The sequence below is a fragment of the Trachurus trachurus genome (genome assembly GCF_905171665.1).
Source record: "Trachurus trachurus genome assembly, chromosome: 6".
NCBI lineage: Eukaryota > Metazoa > Chordata > Actinopteri > Carangiformes > Carangidae > Trachurus > Trachurus trachurus.
This window is the reverse complement of record NC_139897.1, coordinates 16,017,910-16,045,846: the sequence shown is the minus strand read 5'-3', so window position 1 is coordinate 16,045,846 and position 27,937 is coordinate 16,017,910. Positions and strand designations below refer to the sequence as shown.

The following is a 27,937-nucleotide window of genomic DNA, read 5'->3' as shown; positions in this document are numbered from 1 at the left end:
CTAATTGTCTCCTAATTTTTTATCTTGCCTCTACACAGGCTTCTACTCGCAGGATAAAAACAACTTTGCTTACAACAATGAGATTCAGATTTCACATAAGACAGTGGAGGCTATTTCATTCAATTTAGACAGTCAGTGGTGAAGATAGCAACTTCCCGAGGGGTGTGAATAACCCGCTGTCTGATGAGGATACAGGAAAGCACCAACCCAGCCGTAACTAAAGGGACTGGAGAGGGACAATGACAGGCCAAACATATGAGCTCAGTGAGGGACATGGCCAAATTATTGCCGCCTCACACTTGCTATCCTAACTCATTGGGCAACTGGTTTCTGTTTAGACAAGTCATCCTCCAACAAGACAAAGTCAGCAGGGACTGGGGTCCAGCTGGGAATGTGTACAATCAGGACAAGACACAGAAACAAAGCTGCACAAGCAAAGAGGAGGATAAAGGCAAGCAATGACCCTATGTACTGTAGGATAAGAGAAAGCTTTAAGAATATAGTTTTTACATGTCAATGGCCATGCAAATATGTCCAACAAAGGAAGCCATAGTGATCAGGGTAGATGCAAAAGTCGTTAATGGTTAACACATTAGTATAAAAATTATTATTATTTTTTTTTAAAGAAGAAGCTCTGACAGGACAATGATCTGGGCAACATAATGACAATTTTCCATAGTTAGGGGGGGAAATGTACAATTTTACTCCCAAATTTATATATTTTCATACCATAATCTGTTGGTTCCTCCACCATTAGAAATACACTTGCCAGTCTTAGGATATGTCATGAAATGTGTGACAAATATGACACTGTAAATGCTGGCCTAAATACAATACACTACAATGCCATATAATACCATAACATAAATATGACATATAAAAGTAATTTACGATATAAATAGAAGTAGAGATATCATAGCCTATTATTATATGTGATATAGCTATATATCACAAGTCCTGATCAGATATGATAGATAGATAGATAGATAGATAGATAGATAGATAGATAGATAGATAGATAGATAGATAGATAGATAGATAGATAGATAGATAGATAGATAGATAGATAGATAGATAGATCCTTTTCGGGATCTATAAGGCATCAGTTATCGGACAAGCTATAGGCTACTATTTACAGCTGTGTTAGTTTCCAAAGGGGGTGCTAGGGATATGCAGGCCCTTTTCCTTTTCTGTCATTTTGAAAATGTAAAAGATGAAAATAAAAATAAAAATCATTTTCTTTAAAATGTAAAGGGAATGTGTCATCTGTAACGTAATGCCTTTTGGAGATCATTTCATTCCCCACTTGTCTTACTGTTGACACTTTTGCATCAGCCTACCTAGGCTCATTTGATTTACTGGCAGTCTGTAACCGAAGGAGGGCAGCATTACGCCTGAGCTGCAACTGAGGACAGATCAAGAAAAAACAGAGGGAGTTTCTGTCAACAAGTTTCACAACATGTGTGGGCAAAGGACTCATGTCCAACGATGTGTTAACACCACCGCCACTAATCCAGGGCCGGACAGACACAATAAAAGTAAGGGGGCTTGAGCATTTAATTGTAACATTAATCATGAACAATGTAAAGACTGACCTAACGCTCAGTTAAAGTTTATGTTTATTTTATATATCGCTGTGTTCGTGCTGTCTGTGCATTATGATCTCAGAGCACGGTGATGTAACGTTAATCCTTCTTAAGTGGGCTAGCAAAGGTCGTCATTATCTCACTGGTAAAGGTGTGTTTAATGTCATGTTTAAAACATACGTTCACCCAAAGCAGATTCAATCTGTCTGTGAGCTCGACTTTGTAAACACAGCGTTGTTATAGTGTGTTTTACAACGCGTTGCTAATGTGGAGCAACAATAACGTAGATTTAGCGTTAGCATGGAGGGTTAATGCCAATACATCCATGGTTAATGCTCGTCGTCTGATGTTAGGACAGCACAAAAAAACCTCAAAACTAAAATGCTGCTCGTTTTGTCGTTGTCGCGTCCATTGTTTCATTCATTCCACCCTGTTTCCTCTTTACTCCTGTAGACACTTGAGCCTCCTTGCAGCAGCAGCAGCAGCAGCAGCAGCAGCTATGTTGGGTAGGACGGCCCTGAGCAGGGGGATCACAGCCCACCGCCTCAGTAAGAATGTGACTTTCTACATGAATGAATTAGCGTCTCCACCAGCCTCTGGATCACGCCACGCCGACGTCTCTGGAGACGGCAAACCGCTCGTGTTGATGCTGCCGTGGTTGGGATCGCGCCCCCAAACTGTGAACAAGTACTGTGAGATCTACTTCCGCACCGGCTTTGACGTGCTGGTGGTGGAGAGTGAGGTAAGAGGACAGTATGAATACAAAATAAGATATTGAGCATAGTCAGTTCTTGACATCACACTCAGAATTGAAATTAAGGTAACTTCACCATGACTGACGCAGCTTTGTTGTTGTTGTTGTTGTTGTTGTTTTTTATCAGCATTTAACATTTTAACAGCATCGATGTGGTTTCTCCTTTACTTAGTCAGCTACAGATGTGTTCCTATATATTGGGAAATTTGTTTTTGACAGTAGTCCTATAGCCTACTTTGTGTAGGCCTATGCAAGATAAGAGTGAATTATTAACCACGGAGACCAGAGAGTCCAGTGAGTAGGCCTACATTTAACTCCAACCTATAGGCTATATTTGGAGGATCCCTTTTTTTATATAGCCTACTGTAGCCTACTGTATTTTTATTTTCACAAAATCAAAATCATTGCTACAAATCCACATTTGCAAACAAATAAACATGATCAACAGTAAAACCAAACCATAAAGAAGGACAAAAAATCAGAAAAAAAGCAGCAACATCAACCACAAACACAGTAGCAATAACAACATTAACAACAACAAAAATTATGGAGCATCCCTTTAATTTTATAGGCTAAAGCTACTACACTTCCTTAAAGTCTGACAGGGATTCAACTTTCTGTTTATTCCACACGCAAGGTGCAAGAGTTCCTGTGGCCTCGCTGGGGTCTGGATCATGGACAGCGTCTGGTAGATTTGCTCCAGACAGAACGCTTCGCATCCCGCCCACTACTCATCCATGCTTTCTCTATCGGTGGCTACACATTTTGTCAACTGCTGGTGCACGTGTCCCAGAAGAGACAGACACATCAGTCGCTCTCAAAGAGGATCAAAGGTCAAGTCTTTGATAGCTTGGTGGTGGGCTCTCTGGAGACAATGGCCATAGGTGAGTTCAGTGTTTTTATTTTTATTTTAGCTTATTTATTTAGTGTTTAACATCAAAGATATAGGGTGAAGTCAGGTAAAATGGGCCACTTTTTGGTAAACGATTAATAAGACCATCAAAAACGCTATGCATGAAATCCATTGATATTTTTAAAAATCGACATAGGTCTCTTAAATGTTACTGTGTGAAAAAAAAATTAAAAAGTATAATTATTTTGGAATTATGAGAGTTAAAGTATCGGGATATTCCCTCTCGAGGTACGATGAAGGTTCAGGTAAAATGGGCCAGCCGTTCAGTTAAATTGGGCCAAGAGAGAACAACACAGTAATTTTAGCAGAAATCATTTAAATTTTAATAATTAATTGACACTACTACTAAACTACAACACTAAACTTAACATTAACAGTGAATACATAAGAGGTTGAAGACATTTCTTAATCTAAAAATGCATTTTAAAATTACATGATCATGTTGTTGCTATGCTCTTTGTTAACTGACTATGTTATAGGCTCTTTTACTGTGTGTGTATGTGTGTGTGTGGCATTATAGATGCCATTTTTTACCCCACAGTGCTAATGGCGCCATGAGTGGCACTGACCAACCTTGGATATATATCTAACTTTGAACATGTTTTGCACCCTCAATTTCTGTGTAACTTCAGTGTAAGACTGTGTTTTGTATGTTGCCCATTTTAGCTGAAATGCATGGCTCAATTTACCATGATGCATTAAGGTAAATTGAGCCACCCACAAAAAATGCATTTAAATTAAAAATAAGTAAGCTTAGCAAGAATTTTGCATTCTATCCAATGGGGGGAATCACAATGTGTATTATAAATCAATTTTTTTTATTGTAGATCTGTTTTTTTACGGAGTTATCAACCTTATCAGTTTCAAGTGAAATTTGTTTGCCAGGCCACTTTTCGCACACTTCTCCTCAGCAGGCTGGATATAAAGCATTGTCCCACCCACAACAGCAACCAGAGACCACTCAAATCTATTGTTTTTTGTCAAGTACAGTTGTAGCAACAATTTGAAATCATTTACAGCCATTGCCTGTTAAAACTTAAAAAGCTAGGAGGCTCAAACCTTAACTGGCTCATTTTACCTGATGGCCCAATTTACCTGATGTCACCTAATCCAAGGACAAACTAAGGACACAATACAAGGACAACTTACACAAACAAGACACTGACATGTGATTTTCTCCTTTCTGTCCAGGTTTAGGTAAGACTGTGTTTCCTCGTTTTGCGACACTGGTCAAAAAGGTAAGCATGCTGTACTTTAGCATGTTTAAACACCAAACAGTGGACTACTTTAACACAAGCATCGATGTGTTTTGGAACACTCCCATCCCTGCTCCTGCACTGTTCTTCTTTTGCGAGAATGATCCATTAAGCGACACCAGAGCAACGGAGGATTTGATCAGTTATTGGCAGAAGAATGGGATAAACGTAACAGCGAAGAAGTGGGAGGATTCAACGCATGCAGGTCACCTAAAGAGGCACCCACTGGAGTATCTGAGCACCCTCGACTCATTCCTCAGTTCACTTCACATCACTCCACTGAAGGCCAAAATGTAGGATGGTTTCATTACAACCTAATGCCATATCAGCCTGGCTTTTCTTGTTGTTGGTCTTTAACTTTAAATGTTTTTTTTTAGGTCATTGGGCACTACATAAAAATAAATACAGGTGACTCTCTCAGCTCTGTTTATTTTAATTCAACTTTGCTAAAGTGATGGGGAGAAAAAAAAGAATTTATTTCTCATTTAACTTAGTTCAACTGCAGTTATTAGCTACCTGTGATGGGATTTTTGTTTGAATAGTTTAATCAACTACCAACTATCCATTTCAGCTTTTTTATTAGTGATATGATAGACATAGTGTCTTTGTGAGGAAACAAAACACAAAGAGATTCTGAACTACTTACCAAGCCCTAATTTCCAAAGCAAATGTGTTGAATACTGTTGCTCATTATCCAGTTCAGAGATATTTTTAGAGATGAATGTCGGTGGAAAGATGCAAACTGAGATACAAGCCACACGCACATTTGCTCCAGGCATTGTGAACTAAGGCAAGGCTGTGTTTTTAGAGCACATGCATATAACACACAACACAATTTACTGAGAATATATTCAACATGTAAAAAGCTTACATAGTACTGATCTGTTTGAGTGTAAAATATATATATATGATTGCGACTGTACAGAACCAGATAAAACTGGAGTTGAACTTAGACAGACCATCTCATTGTCTCAGCAAACTTCATCAACACAGTCATCCACTGACTGCTTGAAGTCAGATAAACCCCTGTGGTCAGAATCATGTTGTTTATATCTGAACGCACCCTGCACACTTGAGTTTTAATCTGTCATATAGTTGTTGGGTTTTTTTTTTGGGGGGGGGGGGGGGTTTGCAAAAAAACTAGACTTCATTGATACAACCCACAAAGTAGACCACCTTTGTTCTTACTTAAATTGTGTGTTTTTAGGAAGAACTTGGCACACAGAGTACTGCAGTTGTGTCTTTTTTTGTGCAAATATAGCTTGAAGACTTTTTAAAGTTTATGACTCATTGACCTGATTTGTAGAAACTCAAAAAGAGTGGTCGAGTGGCACCACAGCAATCACTGCTCATGAACGAACAGATACGAACAGATGTTAGGATGTTCAGGGCAAACTCTTCACCAAAACCTTTAATTTTGTTTACAGATGGTTGATTGTACTCTCATCTCAGGAAGTAAATTGCTGCTTTGAACAAATTGCATGTTACAGAAGTCGATTTACATGTCTCATGTTTGCACTGTGACAGTGAACACAGGCAAATGAAACCTCTGACTGTGTAACTATCATTTCTTTTCACTGAATGTTGCATCCAAACCATTTCACATTCCAGTTTCCTGTGTGTATAGCCAGAGGAGATTTCTAGTGTAATACAATGGTTATTTTGTGAAACAGAAAAAATGAGCCACTGTGCATACCAAAGCACACATCACACATTGTTATATATTATTTATGAAAAAATCTCTAGCGACAATTGATTGTTTCAATTGTTGACAAGTGCCTTGAAGAATTTCTTCCTCCATATGTCATTTAACCGTTTATGTGTTTTTTGATCCTGCTGAACAACAATAATTTGATAATACTAACCTATCCAGTTTCTATGGCTCCTTTAGACACTGGTGTCTTTCACCATACAGTTACATCACACTGATAACCAGTTAGTTATGTTGTTATTTACATGTTTAATGAGCCATGTCTATGTCTGTTACACTACACCAGTTAACCTCCACAGTGTCTCTTGAAAATAGTTTTTGAACATGAAGCAATGTCTTTCATATTGTAATGCTTTGTATCTTTAACTTAAACTTATGATGCATTTCTATCTGCAATTATATTCCAGAAACAATTCTGTGTTGATATTTTCTTGTGCCTTTTCTGTTGTTTGGAAGTAAATATGGGAACAACTTTATGGAGTTGTGTTTTTTCTCTCTCTGTCATAGAAAAGTGAAAAATGCTTCTGCGAGTTGTTGGCTCTGTGCCTGTTGCCTCTGTGTGTGTGTGTGTGTGTGTGGGTGGGGGGGTAAACCTAAGCCCCATTGTGACAAAGAACAAGAAATACTTCATCCCTGCTAGGTGTCATGTCACACTTCAACAAGAGCCCTTTATGAACTGTACTTCCTTCTCTTCCTTATAATAATAAAGTTTATATTTTATTTTGTATATTTTTATAGGGTCGCAGGCTGCATTTATTCCATTTATTTATTATATATTATGTTAATCCTCCCAGTCTTGCGTTTTGTCACCCTTCAGACGTTGGTGTATAGTGGAAATTAGTCTTTTGAACCTGTAATGATCTTATTTTAAAGTAGCCTACAGCAGGGCACACTCTCTGACCTGTTCAGCAGACAGAGAGGAAAGCCAGAAGCATCCTGTCAGACGCCACCCACCCATTGTTGTTCAAGCATTATTTTATCCTCGCTGCCATCTCTATCTGAAACTATGGTAAGGGGAGGAGTCAGCTAACTCTAACCTGACAGAGCTCTCCCAGGGCTGAGACTCAAGCAATAAGCATGCAGTTTTCTTACACTTGTTATTTATGTAAGTGTTTATTGTACTTCTGTTATCCATCTTTCTGTTGTTGATCTGTGGTTGTGCACGGCTGATCACCATTCCTGCTATTCTATGTGTTTGTTATAGGGTAGGCCATGTGTCATTTTATGTTTCTGTTCTTTTCTACTGCAAAACTAATTGCATTATATAATGAAATAAAGTTGAAGTTGAATTGTTCTTGTGTATCATATTTTTCTTTTTCTAATCTGAATGTATGTAAAGAAGCTGCTGTAACCAGATCTAACACCTCCGAGGCCACAGGCGGCGCCATCGTCAACATCCCTGCTGTTGAGCCATAGAAGTGACCACTTCCGGTGCCTTCCTTCTTCTAAGATGTCTGCGCACATATGTAAACATGCGATTAAACCCGACTGCTAACTGCGTGCAATGTAAACGGTGACACGCGCTCATCCCGCTCACTCGTTTGCTATCGAATAATTCAACATCGATTTCTAATGCTGGATTGATAACAAATTAATAACAAATAACACGTGTCTTACTACTACGCAGCCGGACAGGCTAACAACATTATCGTGCTAACGCTAAGTTAGCTCGGCAGCACGGAGCCATGCCTGCTCAGACCATATTTGTTCGCTCTCTGCCGGCCACGGCTTCAAACCAGCGCCTGGAGGAAATATTCTCTGAAGTTGGTCCATTAAAACAGTGCTTCGTGGTCAAAGAGAAAGGTAAAGTCGACACTCATTTATGTGGGAACGTATGTGCACTAAACCAAGGCAAGCACATGACTTGCTGTAGCTAGTTGTAGCCTACCACAGAGACAAGTTGTAGTAGAGATAGATCATAGGCTACTGACAGACACTGAGCCTTTAATGTCATTGCAAAACAACAAAATGTAACGAAATTAGCAGTGCTACGTCTTTTCAGTGTAAAAAAGGACATAATCAAAGAAGAAAATAAACATAAGTGACATATTGACATATCGTAAATAGGAGCCTATGAATAAATATTGCACACTGTTGGTAAAGTGCAGAGTTTATGTGCAGTTGCTCTGGTTGATGAGTCTGACAGCCCAGGGGTAGAAACAGTTTTTGTGTCTGTTGGTGCTTAATTTGAGGCTTCTGTATGTCCTGCCAGAGGGCAGGAGGGGAAACTTAAGTCTGTACATGTTTAAACTCAGTTTTGAATAGTTAAGTAATTTATTTATTAAATAATTGATTGTGGTTTGTAAACCAGGCACAGAAACATGTCGGGGATTTGGCTATGTGACATACTCCATGGAGGAGGATGCAAAGACAGCCCTGAAAGAAATACGAGAATACGACGGACAGAGGGTTTTTCTGGCGGTAGCAAAGAAGAAAATAACAGTCAAAAAGAAAGGAAGTGAGTATGAAGACTTGTCCTCAAAGTTATCAGCTGTCTTCAACTGTGTCTACTTGATAACCTTGATTGATCACGTCTTTCATTCAGCGTCCGAGGAGGCACCTGCAGCACCTAAAGAGAATGAGCATAAACCCAAGGGCACAAAGAATACACAGAAATCAAGACTCATCATAAGGAACCTCAGTTTCAAGGTACAGGTCATCAGATATCGGCAGGCACACTCACCACCATGACTTAACAGTTATCCGATGAGAACATAGAGGATGCATGTTGCCTGACATTTTGGTGTTTTGTGCTCCAGTGCTCAGAGGACGATCTGAAGGAGGTGTTTTCTCAGTTTGGAACAGTCCTTGAGGCCCAAATTCCCCTAAAACCCGGTGAAGAAAATGTTTTAACTCTTATTACCACATAGAGCAAGATTTTGAATTGTGATGTCACGATCTTCCTTTATTCATTCTGTTAATTGTTCTTTTTTTTTCTACAGATGGGAAGATGCGAGGATTTGCATTTGTCAAGCTTAAAAATGTGCCGGAGGCAGCGAAAGCGCTAAATGCTATGAACCTGAAGGAGATCAAAGGTTAGTGCCTGGAACACTTTAGTTACTGTTGTGTGAGGATTACAGTTTGTTGTTGTCATCCCACTTTGCGAAACAAACTTTAATCTAGAGCTTATATTTAAACGTTACTGTTACTCACAGGTCGGCAGGTAGCCGTCGACTGGGCCATACCCAAGGACAAGTTCACTGCCACACAGCCGCCCTCGAGTGCAGGTAAGGTTTATCAACTACCTTGAAAATGAAAAGAGAACACTTTGTGTCTTATTAAAATCATCAGAAGAAATGTTAACAATGATTTGTTTACCTCCGCAGGAAAAAATACGACTACAAAAGAGGCAGCTGGACAAGAATCCGACTCAGAAAGTGACACTGAAGGGAAAAATGAAATGAAAAAACAAGCAGCGCCTGCAAAGAAAAAGTGTGAACCCCAAATGAATAAACAGTTCTGTTAATGTGCCACAAGGTTTTATCCACAGGTTAAGTTTACTGTTCATTTTGTATCCACAGAGTCGGTTCAAAACCAGCTGTGCAGCAGGTGGACGAGGAGGAGGAGGAGGATGATGACGACGATGACGAAGACGAAAATGGTAGTATGGAGCAAGATAGTGAGGATGACGAGGAGGAGGAGGACGACGTTGATGATGATGATGATGATGATGATGATGATGATAACGAGAGTAGCCTTGAGGATGATGATCTGGATGACAGCCAGGATGAAGATGAAGATGAGGATGACGAAGAAGGAGAAACGGGTATAAACTGAGTTGATGTTTTTGCCTTTTACCTAAATACTTTCTCTCATGAAGACATTGTTTCTGACCTGGGTTGCCATCTGCGTTTTACTCTAGCCCGAAAGAAATCCTCAAAGAAACTTCTCCCTTCAGATGTGAAGGAGGGCCGAACGATTTTCATCAGGTGAGCAACTCTTGTCCCGACTTAATCATTAAAGTCCCACTCCCGCGACCCTTTTCGGCCATTTTAAAACCAGCTCATTAGCCATGCACATTAGCAATGCACCTCTGGGGGGTGGGCGGAGACTGCGCTGTTTTGCACCCGCCCAGCCACCTCCTCGCACCCCACCCCCCGGTTGCTGACAGCTGGACATTGTACAATTACAGATTCAGCGTGTTTAGCGTAAAACTACACACTGGGATTCGATCCCAGACTGGAACATAGTCCTTGCTTACAGTGCAAGCTGCTCTACCAGGTGAGCTATACTTGCTATACCATGACAGTTACACCGAGCTGTGAAGCCTTTCACCTCTGAGCCAGATGCAGAGCGGGGCGGGAGCTTGTAGCACTAGTGCCCTCCCCTGGAGCTGTGACACCCTCAACTCCAGTCTCCCTGAAACTGCCAGTTTGCGTCTGCCATTGGTTCACAGCAGTTTGAAGGCAGAAAAACTCAGAAATGCAATTTTGCACTTCCTTTTCTGCTGATATGTCCTCTAACACAAGAAAAATGCCACAGGAACATGTGAAAAGCTTCAAAAAACACGATTTTCACGGGAGTGGGTCTTTAAGCTGCTGTTGTTTCTCTCACTCGACTTCATCCTTGTTAATTAATCGCCATCTTTGTTTATTTCAGGAACCTGTCCTTTGACACAGAGGAGGAGGGTCTTGAGGAAGCTCTCCTAAAGTACGGGGAGCTGAACTACATAAAGATCGTTGTCCACCCAGACACAGAACATTCAAAGGGTCAGTGAGCGGTGCTCGACTGAAACACTCTTCTGTTTTAGGAAAGGGGCTGATTAATTAAGTCAGTTTGGGTTTGTTTGTTTTTTCCAGGTTGTGCATTTGCTCAGTTTAAAACTAAAGAGGGCGCAGACAAATGCATAGCTGCATCACAGGACGAGGCAGAGGTAACATGCAGAGCCATTTAATCATAAATATTCCCTGTGTTTTCCTTTTTTATGGTGGGACATCTTGTGTTTTTTGTGTTCTGTGCAATGAGTTGTAACACGGGGGTGTTTGATGCAGACTGGGGGCATCCGCGTAGACGGAAGAAAGCTGTTGATTGTGGCAGCAGTGAGCAGAGAGGATGCTGTTAAACTGAAGGTCGACAAGGTGAAAGTAGAGACGGGCAGCAGGAACCTGTACCTGGCCAGAGAGGGATGTGAGTAAACTCTTGTCACACTCCTGTTTTCTCCTCCTTTGTTTTCCAACTCGTCTTTTCTTGTGACTCTTTGGTCTCACACAGTTATTTGATTGAAGGTTTAATGCAGATTTGATTTAACACTCCTCATGAAACTGTGAACCAAGGTATTTCCATTTGTGATGTAAGCCATGTTTGTGTGAATATGGAATAGGTTTAGTTGTCTGACTCCTTTGCTGAACTGATTCTGATTGTCCTTGTTGCTGTATGTTTGTAGATTGTTGATTGTGTCTTGTCTCTTTTTGGTTTGTAATGTATATTAGGACCCCCTCGAAAACGAGAGGATTCCTCTCAAGGGGTTTATCCTATTAAATAAAATTTCTGAATGAATGAATTCTGGGTCAGTTCTTGTTCTTACACTGTTTGTTATTCTCTTCTGCAGTAATCCGTGCTGGGACCAAGGCTGCAGAGGGCGTGCCTGAAGCCGACATGGTCAAAAGAACCAGAGTGAGTTCATTTTTCATCTACATCATGCGTTACTCTTGAAAGACACTGAGCCATGTCTCAAATGAACCCCGATTCAACTCATGTATTTTGTTGTTGTCTATTTCCCTCAGTTTGAAGAAGCTAAGAGAGCCAAGCTTCGGGACATTAATGTGTTTGTGTCAAAGAATCGCCTATGTGTCCATAACCTGCCAAAGTCAGTGGACGTTAAGAAACTCAGAGCGCTCTGCCTTCAGGGCTTTAAGACCGTCAAAGGAGTCCGCATGACAGAGGTGAGAAATCATGCTATGATGGAGACATACCTTTGAATACTGCTGTGCAAATAGATGATTATTTTATTGTAGTTTTATAAAACATCCCTGGGAATAGTTTTGAGTTTGGCATTTATTAGAATTAAAAACCTTACACTGTTCTGTCCAGTAGGGGGTGTTGCTGTCTGTTCATGCTTGTTTGTCCTCAAATCTCCTCTCAGTGTCGGGTGATGTATGACAAGAAGCCACAGAAGGGACAGTCAATGGGACAGTCATTAGGCTACGGCTTCGTCCAGTTCCAGGAACACGAACATGCTCTCAGCACACTTCGATACCTCAACAACAACCCTGATATGTTTGGGACACACAAGGTACTTTTTTGCGTCAGTGCTAGAGAGCTGAAATCTTTATCAGAGTTTTTCAAAAGAGCTTTGTTCTAAATCAAAAACATTTAATACAAAAATGTGTTCACTTTGTTTTCCTTTCCTGGACCGATCTTCCTACAGAGACCTATCGTCGAGTTCTCCCTGGAGGATACGAGGAAACTGAAAATAAAGGAAATGCGAAATCAAAATAGCAAGGTATGTTTCTGTCGAGTTTAATCACACTTGTCATGTAGAGTTCTTGCTCAAATAAAAAAAAAATTAATTCAAGGTATCCTGTGTGATTGTTTTTGCAGCAATTTCCAGGAAAAGACGGAGCAAAACCTCAGTCCCGAGCAGCTGGAGATGGAGCAGGATTTAAGAAAGGTCCAGGAAAAGCACAGTCGTCAACAGAGTTGACAGGGAAGGAAAGAGGTATGAAGATATTATTAGGCAGTTGGTTATGAGGTTTTCAAGACAGGATTCCTGTTGTTCTGGACACGCCAGCATTTGATTATGAGATAGGTGATGTTATTCCCTATGCTTCTCATAACCATTTAAAAAGTAAGGAGAAACATGGCACACTGTCAGGTCTTTTATTTGTGCTGTTACCATTTACATGCTTCTTTTTTTTGTTAAATTAATCTCTGTCCATTTCTGTGCTGGGTTCGTCAGCTCCTCCCCAAAACCAGAAAAAAGGCAGAAACTTTTCCGGCTTCCAGACAAACCCTGAGGTCGAACACATAGACCTGGAGAACGGAAAGAAACGAAGGAAGATTCTGCCGCTGCCTTCTCACCGGGGACCGAAGATCAGGTGCGGTTTTATCAATTACTTTGATTGTTCTCTTGTGGTTAACTGCATGCTCCGTGTCACTCTGTGTGTAACACTGACATTTTGAAGATGAATGTAAGTCAATTTTTATTAAAAAAAAAAAAAATAGACAAATGTTTCTTAAAAAAAAAAAAAAAGGATCAAAAAAATATTTTCACTGTTAACGTCATTAGTGTCCGGGCAGCTACGCTGCCAGGACACTATTGTATTCCGAGGAATTCTTCTTCTTCTTCTTCTTTCTTCTTCTTCCAAGGAAGTCATACTTCCCATGGGCGAAAACTCACCAAACTCTGCAGAAACATCCAAACCCATGCCAGATTCACTCAACTCCAAGGACATGTGCCCCCTCCTCCTAGGGGGGGCACATGTCACAGCAAGCCTGTGACACAGCAAGCCTCTAAATTTAAAAATCCAAATAGCTTGGACTGGACCATATGCAAAGGCTCCTAACATCTTAGAGTCACAGTAGATGTTTAACAAATACATATCATTATTTTACCTCAAAAACTGATTTTTCTTTTTACTGTGGTTTCAAATCTGCCTGCACGACAGTGAATGGCTTACTCAATTTGTGAAGCCACTGTTGAACTGCCACTTGTCAATTAGCTCAGTGTGATAGACAAAGGTCTTTGGCTCCAGAGGTTGTGGGTTCGAGCCTCAACTGATGCAAATTGAACATTATAAGGTCAACTGTCCTGTCTTCCTATTCTCCTGTTTGTTGCTCAGAATTGCCTAAATTTGCCCAAAAGTAGCCCGGACCCGACCGATCGCTGCGCAGCAGCTATAATTTGCTGTTGTCTTTTACAGGATGCGTGATAAAGGAAAGCAGAAAGCTCCACCACCCAAGAAAGCGGCACCTGGATCCAACAGTAGAGAGCGCCAAAGACAACACATCCAGAAGCCCACACAGCCCAGAAAACAGCAGGTTTGTATATTATATATACTGTTGTACATGCGTATTTGTGATCTGGGGTCAGATTCATATTCTGTCAAGGCACTGATTTATAAGAAACTATTAAAAGCAGCAACTCTGTCAGTTGTCGTCTTAAAAACTCAAGGCTGAGATGAGTCAACAGGACTTAATCAAAAAGAACCCCACCGCTGCTGCAGACAGTCTGATTGCTAGTTATTTATTTATTCAGAACTGACACAGAAATGTACTGGATTTAAACATGTTTTGAAAGTGATGCACAAAATGGGCTTTCATGCTTTCTAATAGTTTTTATATAAAATACAAAATGTTCCTGTTTTGGCACCCCCAAGTGACATAGTAGAGGTACCACAATACACCTGACGAGATGTCGACTGAAAGGCGGCATTGAAATTATTTGAGAACATTCCAACATTGATATTCCTTTGTTGATAAAACAAATGGAAGAGCTTCAGACGACCTGTAAACATAGTTATAAAGACGGTTTAGTATATTTGATAGTTAGCCCTCAACTTGTCTCTCACGCGAGACTTCCCAAGACTTTGTATTACAGCTCCGTTTACAAACATGTCCGCTTGCTTGAAGTTAACAAATCCCTCGGTGTATGTTTGAATAGACATCTGATGCTGTCTGTGGAAAAAAATTGTAGTTTTGTGGGATGTAAATGGCCTTACCAGCATAAGATCAATCCGCTCCCGTTCATCGCTGCTGTGGCGATGTGGGGACAGACAGAACTACTGCAAAACAGGAGCAATTAAAAAGAAAATCTTCAGATTCCTTCTTTTCCTTCTTTTAACAAACTCTGCGGTGGTTGACATCCTGACAACTCACAAACCTGATCTGAGCTGTGTTTACAGATGGTGAAGTGAGGAATCTTCTTTCTTTCTTTCTTTCTTTCTTTCTTTCCCTTTTCGAGGTCGAAGCATCTCTTCAACTGTATAGGGTGATAGCTAATGGTCATAAAATACAAAAGCTGAAACTAGAAACAGAGCAAGAGAGTGTTTTTCAAGAGAGAAAAGCAAGTCACCTGCGGAGGACTGCGTCTGTGGCACAACACGTCAGTTAAACAGACTGTCGCTTATTTCTTTTTTTCAATCGTTTTTTGGTCAGTGTTGATCTTTTGATCCCAGTCTCGAATGAGAGCAGAGCTTTGTTTTGGTACGTGATATGAGACACGACCGGCGCGATGACGTGGCAGCACGTAACGCTCAGCGTCATCACGTAAATTAGCGGGTTGACCCGGGTCTGGCGTTCCCACTGCAAGCCGATCAGAGCCGAGCCGAGTAATTAATTTTAACCCGCGTCGCTTGCCGAGTCGTTTGACCGGGTCAACGCGGCTCGGTGCGCCTTTCCCACTGCCACCAAAAGCCGATTGTTAGCGGGTTTAAACAGGTTTTTTGACTAGTGGGAAAGGGGTATATGTTTCAGGCTGTGGTCTGAAGAGATCACACACCTAGTGCTTTGGGCACTAATCTTTGCTGTGCTGCTTAACTTCTGTCAGTGCTGTGACACTTCATCAGTGTTTTCCTGTTCCACTTCATAACTGTCTTTTACTTACTTGTGTTATTTTCCCCAGCAGGTTAAAGCAGCAAAGAAACAATTCAAGAGAAGGGATGGGGACCGATTTGACAGCCTGGTGGAGCAGTACAAGAAGAAACTGATGGGTAACAGTGACAAGAACACCAGCATCAAAAGAAACAAGTGGTTTAATAGCTAATACAAGTGTGCACTGTATATTTGTATTCTTGTGTGTGTGAGGGAGAAATTGTTAAGGCTTGATATTTAACATCATGAGGTTTTCAATTAAAAACAATAGTTCTATTGTGTCAGATTATAGAGTATGTGATACCTATGTACTCTACAGTCACTTAACCCCCCATCATGTTCCTGTTAAGTCCTAATCCGTATTCCAAACAATTTTACTTCCAATGTTTGTTAATTACCAGGAAAACAAACTCTGTCTTTTTAAGAAAATTTACAAAAGAACACTCGGAATTTGTGTTTTATTGTTAATCTTTACATTTTTGTATTAAATCCTTATTTGTTGCAGGATTCAAAGATGTGTCAGTTCACAATGATGGTTGTTATCGTCCACTCCACTTTTTTTGTTTAGTTTGTTTGATACTAGCGCTGCAGAATCACTTCCAGTCAGCCTGAATATATGAGTAGGTGAAGAACAGGACATCCAATAACAACATTCAATATTGACCATGTTGTGGAGGCGTCTTCACTTTCACTCTTTCACTCATTACATAACACTGACAAACTTGCATAGAAAAGAAACTTAGTTTGTTAAATATTTATTCATAGTTTAAAACCCAATAATTAAAAAAGTATCGTCAATGGTACAAAAATATACAAAATATTTACCAATACATAGCCATTGAGGAAAAGCTGCTCATATTGCACTGAAAATAAAGTTTTAACTTTTTTGTTTGCCCTAGTTCACATGCAAACACATTTGTTATTCTTGGCAGGTTTTCAGGACATTTCAGACCTGACATCACTTTTTGCTGTGATGCTTCTTAACAGAGCCCATTCAGCTTAATATTTCTTTTCTTTTCCCCACACTTCACAACACAAGCCTATACGCAGCTTATTTCCCTCTTATGTGCAAAGTATGCTAGAGATTGCATACAAACATTCATGTGGAAACACTTGCTGCAGACATGCCAATGAGAGAACAAAATTTGTTACAAAATGCATATTTTCTGAGTTTAGTAGATAAATAAATATATATGTATATAAATAAGTGCATGTTTAAGAATACATTTCATTCAAAACACATTCCCTGGCCACGTTCAACATGGCCAGGGAAAATGCTGAGTAGCCAGAGAATCAGGCCATTAAAATACAAATTCTGGTCAAGGTGTTTGTTTTTTTTAGCAAGTCTCAAGCTGATCTAGGTTTTTCAACACCAGATTGAGGAATTCTTTCACTCTCATGAGAGCTTCGATGCCCACCGTGAGGGTGTAGTCTTTTTGACTCTCTAACTTTTGTAGTGGTCCAGACAACAAAGGTTTTGGCCCCTGCTCGCCGCAGTGCCTCCATCTCCACTGACTGATGTAACCCGTCAACGAAGAGATTTCAGACTTGACCTGGGTGACCCTGATCAAATTGTCTGGGATCAGGCCGTTGTAACCGTCCAAGATGGTAATTATGGAGGCAGGTCCAGCTAATTCATCAGCAGGTGCACTTAGTGTGAAAGACGGCGGGATCTGCAGCAAAAGGAACGACACAATTCAGCCACAAAGCACTTAACGCACTGTATTTTACATTCTGTCACCATAAACAGAGCTTCAAATATTACCTGGAAGTCTTTGTCCAGCCTGATGATCAGCTGCTCAGCCATCCCTTTCACTTTTGCTCTCATCTTCAGTGCTTCAGGTGCCACTGGAGCAGCTGTGCACAGACTTAAAGCTTGCAGCAGAGAAAACAGCAGAGCCAGAGTGTAGTCCATATTCCCAGAGTTGTACAGATTTGAGAGTAGCACTGTTTGCCTGGGAGGAGGATGGAGTTAAAGATGATCAGATATTGTGCAGGTGAGTCTGCCTTTTAATATTTTTTCTACAGCTCCATCTTTGATCTGCTGTTTCACCACTGTGTCATCTCTCTTAGACAGCAGACATGATTTCATATCAATGTGTCATCAGTTTATACTTATCAACATCCTTACTTCCAGTAATTTACTCACTATGTTTGATTATGTCAGCAAATATTTGTAGACACCTGTGAATTTCTGTGCTGTGTAAATGGTACAAAGATCACTGGCTCTGATTATCGCTATGCCCAGTTCTCCATGCTGCAGGCATCTACATCTACGCTACAGAGCTGAGAGTCAAAGCTGGTTAATAGCCTGAGCTGAAGGTAGGCTACGGGACAAACACGCAATAAACAACAAAAATCTCACAAGAAATTCCCAGAGGCACTACTAAAAGTTTTAAGTTGAACAAAGTAAGTAATGGAGAAAGACCAGGTGTGAAGTGTGAGCACAGATGGTAAAAACAGAGAATGAAGAGTGAGTAAAGAAGACAGTGAATGAGATGGACAGAGAGAGTTGAAGAGGAGAGTTGGCCTTACCGTAGCTGGTGGCTGTGTCGTATGCTACTGTTGGGCTCCATCAGGGTATCTTATAGTGGAGGGCTGTTGACTCATCTCTTACTCACCTCAGAGCCCCATACCCCCCTCATCCTCCTCACTTCTCCCCATCCCATACGCCTAAATCCCCTGGTGGCTTTGCCGGGGGTGGAGATGGGGGGGCGTGCAAGTTTAATATTATTTTTTATTTTTTTAACAACTACTCCGTGACATATTTTAGCCACATGGCAAAAATGAATGTACACACACAGAGTAGAGAAATCAAGATTAGAAGTGTTTGAAGTGAATCCAGTTGTTTTTTTGTTTTTTCCTTTTACAGAGACCTGGAAAAATACTTGATTGTAAAAGTGGCCCAGTCACTCAGTAGCCACTGAACAACTCAACTGGAGCTGTGGGAGGTAAAGCGTTTGATCAATGGTATTTGAACAGTAATGTTTGGAAATTAAGGAAAACCCAACATGTAGACATAACAAATCCAGAATTGCAACAACATCTCCATAATGTCCTTATTCATACTTTGAATACTGATATGTTACAGATAGAAATAATCACTCTAATTATGTGACTGCAGCTTGACTGGTCAGACAGTCACCATGCCTTATATGTCATATCCTGATTCTTACATTGCATAATGCCACCCGGGTCAGTTACATCTGTATGTATTTATCTTGGACCAAAACACAGTGTGTCTGAGCCTACATGTTAAGACAATATAACAAGGAAAAGAAGAACATACAGCAGTGATATGACAGAGAATAACTGAGTGTTGTTCATCTAAACACAAGGACCAGTATTACAAAGATGGAATGAAATACAGAGCTGCAATTTAATAATGTACAATTGAATCATTGTATATTATCTTCATTTTTTATTTGATCATTTGCCTCCTGTATACACAACGTGATATGACAAGGTATCAAATCCCTTTTGTATGTAAGTACACAATTAATACTTTATTTACTTTATAAATCTCAGATTTTGACAGAATACCAAATGTCTTTAAGACCCCCGTATACGGAATATCTATACTTATACAATAAAACAGATCAAATATAAAATAAAAACATTTCATGTATCAACGAAATATGTTTTTTTATGTGTTGCCTATAGACAAACATATTCAAAATGAATGGGAAAATAAAAACAAAAACATGCATAAGCATATAGCATGTTTTTGTTGTCCTAATAAACTTGCATATATGCTTGCAACATATTATACCAAACTGTTGGGAAAATTCCTCATAGATATTTTTTAATGTATATACACAAAGTTTACTTTTGGTATTCCATATGTTATAAACGTATACCCTCATACGTGTATATGTATACATGTGACAATAATATGCATGACACATGTGGTGACATCACTCTTGAAATATGGACATAGATATTACATTTGTATGGTCTCAGTTGATGTTTATCTGAAATCATTATGAATGCTCTTTCCCAGTTCAGTTTGACAGATTTTGTGTCTTATGTTCTGAAAGTTGTTCGGACAACAGTGGCAATTTCTCCATACGGTAAGTGAAACTAGTTTAGAGGTAGTAGCTAGTCACACATATGTGGCATAAGTCCCCTTACTGCATGGGCAAAAAAAGAAGCCAAGCAACCCAAGTAATATTTGTAATAATCTGACAATGTGTAGCTGGTTGATAGTTTGCTAGTGGTAAGAGGTAAAGCTAGGGGAGGACGCCACAGAATAAATGTGCTGGTATTTAGCCAATCTGAAAACTGATAGAATGACTTTTCTCTCTCAAGCAAATTTGGTCTTTACATTGTATAAATGACAAGGTGTGGTGTGCTATGTTCATAATGTCTTTGCAGGCAGGGTAACTATTGTGTCATAGCCTAGTTGCCTAAATCACAAATTGCCATTAGTTCATGTTCCTGGTAAGAAATAGCTACACATGGCAAGTGGTGATATGATAAATTAATGAAAAAAGATGGTACATGACTGAAATACATCAATATGGTAATGCCAAAATTAAGAGTTGAATCATCCTTGTCCACTAGGACACATGCTGACTTTTTTTCTCCTTCTGAAAATCCTTATATGGGCAAAGCTCTTAACCCCCAAATGTATTACCCAAAGTTACACCCTTGCCTTACTGGCACATCTCTTCAGCTTTCCACTTTAAAACAAAACAATTACAATAAATCTGATCAGGAATTAAATATTTGTCTTCTTTATGTTCTCATGAAAAGTCATTGCAGTCTTTCAATAGTTAACATAGTTAACATTGTCATGTTGATACCAGATGTTTCTGATGCAGGCCCCCAGTCCTTTTGGATAACTATATGAGTCAATAATTTTTCTCCCATTAGAGTTTCATATTACTGTAATTCACTTGTCTTTTTTGGAAAACTTGTTTTGACATCTATGTATTTTTCAAGCAGGGTGGCTATTTTTGGAAGCAGATTTCTGTTGTTGCTCCGTGGAGAAGGAGGAGTGTGGCTGTGCAGAGTGAGTTTCTGTTTCCTCTGAAGCAAATGGAAAGAGGTCAGCAGGGCCAAGCATGTCGGAGGGGAGGTCTGCCGTGAACAAAACAGGACCACGGTGGCCATTACAGTTTTCTCTTAAGGTAATTTTCAGTAAATCCTGCATATACAGTTAATAACCTCATGCACATTCTCCAATGTGCTGACAGCACACACACACTCCGATAAAGACGTCTCATAAAATGATTAACACATGGTCACGGCCATGCTCTGGGCAGAGTAAACAGATGTGATAGGATCTGAAAGTTGTTGGGAAAAATACAGGGTGAAAGACATACTTCTGGGAAGAAAAGCAAATGGGTGACAGTGTCCCACTTGTATTTTCACCGGGAATGGTGTATTATTCATGAAAGAAAAACATGCTGGAATGGATTGAGTGATTAAAGTGGATGGACAGGCTCCAAATATTGTTGTAAGTTTCTTAAGAGTTGCTCTGCTGGTTGTTCAGGGGCGCTCTCTTGCCAACAGTCCTGACATCTGGGATAAATAAAAGGGATGAAAAGTCGCTAAAACTATTTTTAAATCAGAGCAGGCCGATTTCTCTGCCAGTATCTGACGTCTCCCTGTACAGGAAACATTTTTAGGATAATGCAGTGGTCAGTCGGATGATGTTATGATTGTCATTTAATGCTACCACACTTTCAGTGTATCTCCTTTGCAAATAAAATCATGTGCTATTTTTACATTTTAGATGGATCTATGTGGCATTTGTGGTGTTATCACTTTGACTCCAGGAGTCACTCACAATCGTCATGAGTGATACGGACGTAGGAAAGAAGAAAAGACGAACAGAAAAGGTGAGTCAGGTCTGATTTCCTCTTTGTCAGACGGAGTTGTTCGTTTATGCATGTGTTTATTTTGCTCACAGCTCTCGGTGTCTACAAACCGCTTCCACACAGGAGAGTCACACGTGTTTGTGGTTGTATTATGAATTGCTACTGAAACAAACCAGTGACTCCACAGTTTTTATGTCTGGACGTCCTTTTGATCACAGAGGATCAATCAGATTGCATCCCCTGCAAGACAAGGGAGTCACCTCCTGGAGTGTGGCAGAAGGACGCTGCAAGGCCTCATTAATAATTCATGAAGATTTTGTGTCACATGACTTATGGGAGCATATGAGTCACAGCCTCATAGGAGTGTGTGCCCCTCTTTAATCAAACCATACACACTTGCACAGGCTTTACCACTGCACGTACAATGTCCATTAACCCACGAATGTTAGGGGGGGCGGATGTGATTACTTTAGCAGTGAATGACGTAGAACGATATACTGACCTTAACATAGTGTTGCCGACCTGTTCCCCTCAGCAGCAGGAGTAGAGCCATGTTAATAGGCCTCACATGGGATCAGATTTCTTGTCCAGATGTAGGCAACCAGGAATTCCACTCAGCGGGACCTGCCCGATGAGTCACAGGAATGACGGGAATTCACTTTCAGGGGTACTGGATATGCTGCAGGGTGCAGAGCTGTTTTCATACCCAGACACATGAGTGACGTTAACATCATAAAACTCGTCAAAAAAACAACCTGAATCAGCATTTCACTGGGGTGAGGGGTTGAGAATGAGCCGGAACTATACAAATGTCCAGACAGAAAATCTTTAATCACATGTAAAAGCATGTAAAAGAAAAGTTAGCTGCTGATGCTCTTTCCCACTATTATATTTTCAAGAGGCTTTGTATTTCTGTGAATACGTCTGGCATGTGTTTGCTGTTACATTTGTTCCAGACTTATCAATGCTGACTTGGAATAATCAAGTTTACACAAGAGTTGATTTTACACAATTCATGCAGAAAACTCTCTGCAGTAATACTGACGATAAACTGAGTTAATGTGATAATTGACATGGATCTGTTATATAAAAAAAAAAACTTTACTTTTTTGCCTTGTATGTTACTATAAATTCATATTACCTACCCCATATTACATATAGACTGGATGCTGAGTATCTTGAAACGTGACATTTCAACTGTTTTAAAAAATGAAAGTAGGCTACACTGTACGTCTAAAAACTATCCAAACCACCACATAGCTACAATGCATATTCATTTGAACAATGTTCTGTACACGGTCACAGAAAATAACATGGGATAATTGTACAGTTATCAGTTTGTGTGTAACATGTTCAAACCACCCAACTCTATTCAAAGGATCTGTGGCCTCTATAGAAATCAAATCACTTCAGTCAAGTTTTTGCAAAGTGTTTGCCACTGAGCTTCATGAAAGCATAAATGTGGATGTGTAACCCACCAAATACAAATACATGCTGAGATTTGAAGCAAAGTTAGACTTGGAGTGACCGTGGTAGTCAGCCATGTCTTATTATGAAGCTTCTTTGGACATATCCACAACACAACTTCATTACTTTAGTCATATTGTGGATCTTTCTGATCAAATATTGCACCGATTCAAGTAAGGCTGTTCAGTCAATCTTTTTACTTTTGTTTCACACTACATTTACAGAACCTAGTGGCTGATGAAATAGTGACCGATGAAACAACCCTCCAAATGAACTGACTTAGTGGTAGAATAAAGATTTTGTAGAATTAGATTTAGAGCCTGTGGAAACTGCCTTCGGCTATTATTGCTTTTTTTTGGCAGCAATGAAGTTTGGTCGTAGTAAACACAGCAACCATTATTTCTGATATCTTTAAGATAAGTCTGATGAATCTTCTTACTCATGTTTATCCAACATTGCCTCTATTAAGCCACCACCAAGTTCAGATTGAGCGACTCAAAAATGCAGCCTGCACAACATGACACGTAATGAAAATACCTTCAGTCTGCTGACTAAAAGCTCAAAGTTATGAATGCTTCATAGAAATGGTGAAGTGGAATAAAAGCAATATATTTCTAAAAGAAAATTATACAAATACTTATATTTTTTATTATTAATAATAATAATAATAATTAAAGTACAGATACTCAAATACCACAATGACTTACTTAAGTAGAGTGTGAAAGCAAATGTACTTCATTACAAGGGTAAGTGTTAGCCCAGTCTATTGACCATGTACATTGCCATTTACCTGTTTTATAGTGTGTCATAAAAAGTTGTACAGGGAAGGAGTATGTGGTGATTTTAATGAGACAGATGTTCATTCAGCAGAAATATGATTCGTTAAAAAAATGGTTCATGTGAATATAATGAGACGAAACACCAGACCATGTAGTGCTTTTGTATTAGAATTTGAGGTCGTCCATTGTGCAAGTAAAATGTAAGTGAGTAAAGATGACCTTTATGACCAGATCATTCAGACGAACCGTACATCAGTGATGCAAATCCATTCAAAATTTTAATCTATAAAAAAGTCATGAAATGTAAGTATAACAATGCAACAAGGGTCCATTAAAGGATACAGTGTGTTTACACTTCTTTAGGACTATCTTACATTGAAGGGGTTACTGGTTTGGGGCTGTATTTTGTTTCCCATTGCTTACATTAAACTGGGATTTTCTGGACTTGATAACATATGAACTATCATTAACATGGGAAGATATAAGGAATCAAGGTTTCCATGTTCTGGCATTTATAGCTTTGTTTCCTTATATGTCACAGTAAGTGAGTAAAATTATTTTTTACTCTTTTTATGTACAAACTAGGTAAGAGAAAGGAAGAATGTAATTGAGCATCACAAAAAAGAACAATGATGGGGACAAAATGATAAAATAAAACACAAATCAGAAGTCACCAATGTGTTTTACAAAGACATGGTCAAGGACTCACAGTATGATTTGGGATTGGGGAGTCAGGTCACAAGTCTAGACCTAAAGGTGGCCAGCAGGCCTCCATCTGCAGATCTCAGGCCTCGTTTGATCACAAACTGTGTTAATCACTGGTAAGCTATTGGTCAGTTGTTTAAATCTGCATCTGAAATCACAGACGTGTGGGTCACTTATCACTGTTGAGTCCAATGAAATTATGTTACAATTTATATACGATTTATCATTTATCAACACGTAGCTTCGGTCCGGTACAGTAAATAAACCCAGACAGGCTTTTTTTAAACTACCAGTATCAAGAGGGAGTTTGTTTAAATTATATGCCTGCCAGTTCTACACATGCATACATGTGTTGTAGAAGTGCTCAGACATTGATCAGGGCATTGCTCACCCTCAGGTAACTGCTGATGAGACGGTCACCCCACAGCAGGTTTGAGACAGCACCCCCTCATTTTACCTCTTTGAATTACTCAAGACTGAGCAGAGCAGGATGTCAAAGCTGACTCAAGGGAAAATAGGTTCTTCTCATGTAAGTGAAGCTTTTGAAGAGGCAGCTGCTGCTGCTGAGCCTCAACTAGAATGAGTGAAAGCACTTTATGTGAATAATGAACCACAACACATGATGAGAGCAACCACAAAACACGTTTTCACAAACTGCAGCTGTTGAGGAGATCAAGAGTTGGAAAAATAAATGTGATTCCTCTTACTGCTAATGGGACCTCTATTGTTCAGATATAATTTTGTGGATGCTCTTGACAACTCACTTATGTTCATCTTCCTTTTCCTAGCAATTTTTTTTTCTTTTTTACAAAAAAACTTGTATGTCTTAAAAAACTTGCACTTGATAACTTCTTAAACATAAATCACACCTATTCCTGCATCTTCTTTACAAATTTAAGAATCTATAAACACACGTAGCTATTCTTATTTAAAAGTTAAACTCCTGGACACAATTTCTTCCTTACCAGAAAACAGTGATGAGTTGGGTTTCTTGCTTAGTGGAGTAATACCGGACACAGTGGATGAAGAACAGTTTAATTATGTGTTTATGTGGATGTTTCACTGGAAATAAAATTGCATACACTACCCTGTTTTACACCATAACACAGAAGCTGAGGAAATGAGTAATAGATGACAAGTTTCTACAGAAGTTATTTATTTAGTGGCAATGTGTGAAATCACTTTCTTCTCTCATGCAATGTTGCAAATGCACAGACAGCGAAAACAGCTTCCCATTTACATGTGGACAAACTCTTACTGGCATTAAAAACAAACACACTTTGTAATTACCACTAGGAATAAGTACAGCCAATTTGTACCACTGCTTGCAGTGCACAAAGACACCTCGATCAAACCCACTGTCACCATCATAACTGTGGCTGTGGATTTAAATATGTTTCCTCTTAGTCAAAAAAAACGTATGCAATGCTGCCACCTTCTGGAAAAGAATAAGTGATGCTTCACATGCACCGAGAAGGAGAGTAATGTGTTTCACTGCTACTCTTCAGTCGAACCAGTTAAAACACAGGATGTTTTCCGCATTGGATGAAAGTTTAAGCTACTATCTTACTACTCACAGGAAACACAGCACTACTTCAGATAATGATCAGCAGGTTTTACATGTTCTATATGTTGCACTATGATATATGTATAGCCTAAATGACACACACATTATTTGTCTTACAAAGTCAAACTCCACCACACCATTTCACAGTTACATACATTTACAGTGTTGGACAACATGAGAAAATAGATGTTAATTTTTCGTTTTTAATTGAGCTCAAAAACGTCTGAATGTGGATTTTAAATTGGACCCACCTCTTCCCTGATGTGAGGGTCCCATGCAGATGCTTTTTGGGGTAAGGGCTTCCTGGATACTCATTTGACAGCAAGCCCAGACCGCAAAAAGACCTAAATGGAACAAGACTACTCAGTTGAAATCACAGTCACGATCGGAAAAAGCTGATACGAACCACATCATCTGAAACACACAGTTAGGCATCCATGAGATTCAAGGTACATTAGGAATAAAATGAGTCATAACAATCCTTCAAATTTCATGTTTAGTTCTTCCACCTCATCTATTGTAAACGCCTCAGATAGGATTTAAACCAAACATCAAGAGGAACAATGATAAAGTTTAGAGCTCTTTAACTACAGTTTGGTTTGTATTGTAGGTAAATGTTTTTTTTGTTTTTTAAATGCCTTTATTTAATAGTACAGTCGAGAGAGACAGGAAATGGGGGGGCAGAGAGAGGGGGAATGACACGCAGGAAAGGGCCGTCCGATGCAGGATTCGAACCAGGGCCGCCTGCACGAGGACTATAGCCTCAACATATGGGGTGCCTGCTTAACCCACTGCGCCACTCAGCATATTGTAGGTAAATGTTCACTGTAAATCCAACTAAATTACATACAAGACTAGTGGTGCCATAAGCAAAAGCACATCAATTGTCAGCATGACCCCATTTCCCTTGACGTGACAGTCTATGTGGTATTACTGAAACATTTAATTACTTACAAGCACAAAGAAAAAGGGAGAAAAATGAATGTGATCGCATGCAGTGGTATTTAGGTATTTCTTTTACTCGCCACTGAGGTATTAATCACGTTTTTTGACTTTGTTGTTGTCTGATCAGTAGGTTTTCCTTTCTGATGTCAAATGGATGTGTAATTACTGCTCATTGTGCATTTTTTCCCCTTGTAGATACAATTGAATTTGTTTAAAAACACATTTAACACGGTGTAACAGAAGGAATGAGCAGATGAATACTTTACATTACATTACAATACGTAAATGTAGCTGTCTCTGATTTCAGCATGAATTTGAGTTATGGGACTGTTTCTGACTTCACATCAGTCATGTATCATCACAGGCTGATGGAAACATGCACTGAATCAGTCACTGATCATCGTATGCTCACCCTGTCATTTCTGATGATGACTGATTGACTGGAAATGCAGCAAAACTGATTCAAAAGTGCATTCAAATGACAAAATAAAAAATAATTTAAAGCAAGGAATTATATCCTCAGATTTATGGAATACTAGATTACACACACCTCCCTGATTTCCCTATTTCATGATTTACCCTTATGACATCCTACACCTCCGACACCCAGTCACTGACCATGGGATGTAACATCAAAATGGCAAAATATGAAGCTAAAACACAGTAAAGGTTGACATTTTTTCTATCATACAAACATACAATTAAAACTGGATCTCCTGTGAATAACACAGAAATGTCCTAGAGCCTGCTCGAGCATTTCACGACTTTCTAATAGAAGCTAAGAATGATCATTGCTTGTCAACCAGAAATGGGAACCATGAAAAAAAGTTTTTTTTTTTTTTAGAAAAGAAAGAAAAAAGATATGAGTGGATTTTGTGTGAAACTGTAGTGTGAA

The 27,937-nt window shown here is 39.5% G+C and overlaps 3 protein-coding genes across 4 annotated transcripts; 2 read left to right on the top strand and 1 right to left on the bottom strand.

Moving 5' to 3' along the window:
* Nucleotides 1-1,469: 1,469 nt before the first annotated feature.
* Nucleotides 1,470-4,806, top strand: LOC310987152 (transmembrane protein 53; the record flags this gene model as incomplete). The annotated part of the gene is made up of 4 exons (XM_083973335.1): nt 1,470-1,538; nt 2,040-2,328; nt 2,978-3,224; nt 4,445-4,806. Exons 2-4 carry the CDS (start codon nt 2,086-2,088, stop codon nt 4,804-4,806), a joined length of 852 nt encoding a protein of 283 aa, XP_083829461.1. The 5' UTR covers nt 1,470-1,538; nt 2,040-2,085.
* Nucleotides 4,807-7,661: 2,855 nt separating this feature from the next.
* Nucleotides 7,662-16,189, top strand: rbm28 (RNA binding motif protein 28). 2 transcript variants are annotated; one of them, XM_083974501.1, is made up of 20 exons: nt 7,662-8,023; nt 8,532-8,678; nt 8,766-8,869; nt 8,980-9,055; nt 9,163-9,255; nt 9,376-9,447; nt 9,547-9,652; nt 9,742-9,986; nt 10,083-10,149; nt 10,820-10,929; nt 11,020-11,093; nt 11,212-11,347; nt 11,769-11,833; nt 11,944-12,102; nt 12,303-12,452; nt 12,588-12,662; nt 12,761-12,878; nt 13,119-13,257; nt 14,083-14,200; nt 15,786-16,189. In XM_083974501.1, exons 1-20 carry the CDS (start codon nt 7,906-7,908, stop codon nt 15,921-15,923), a joined length of 2,310 nt encoding a protein of 769 aa, XP_083830627.1. In that variant the 5' UTR covers nt 7,662-7,905; the 3' UTR covers nt 15,924-16,189. The 2 variants fall into 2 exon arrangements, with proteins under 2 accessions (XP_083830627.1, XP_083830626.1); XM_083974500.1 differs by having other exon boundaries at nt 15,783-16,189.
* Nucleotides 16,190-16,605: 416 nt separating this feature from the next.
* On the bottom strand, nt 16,606-17,701 carry lepa (leptin a). The gene is made up of 2 exons (XM_083973338.1): nt 17,517-17,701; nt 16,606-17,424 (listed from the first exon to the last, which is right to left on the bottom strand). Exons 1-2 carry the CDS (start codon nt 17,664-17,666, stop codon nt 17,089-17,091), a joined length of 486 nt encoding a protein of 161 aa, XP_083829464.1. The 5' UTR covers nt 17,667-17,701; the 3' UTR covers nt 16,606-17,088.
* Between the last annotated feature and the right edge of the window lie 10,236 nt (nt 17,702-27,937).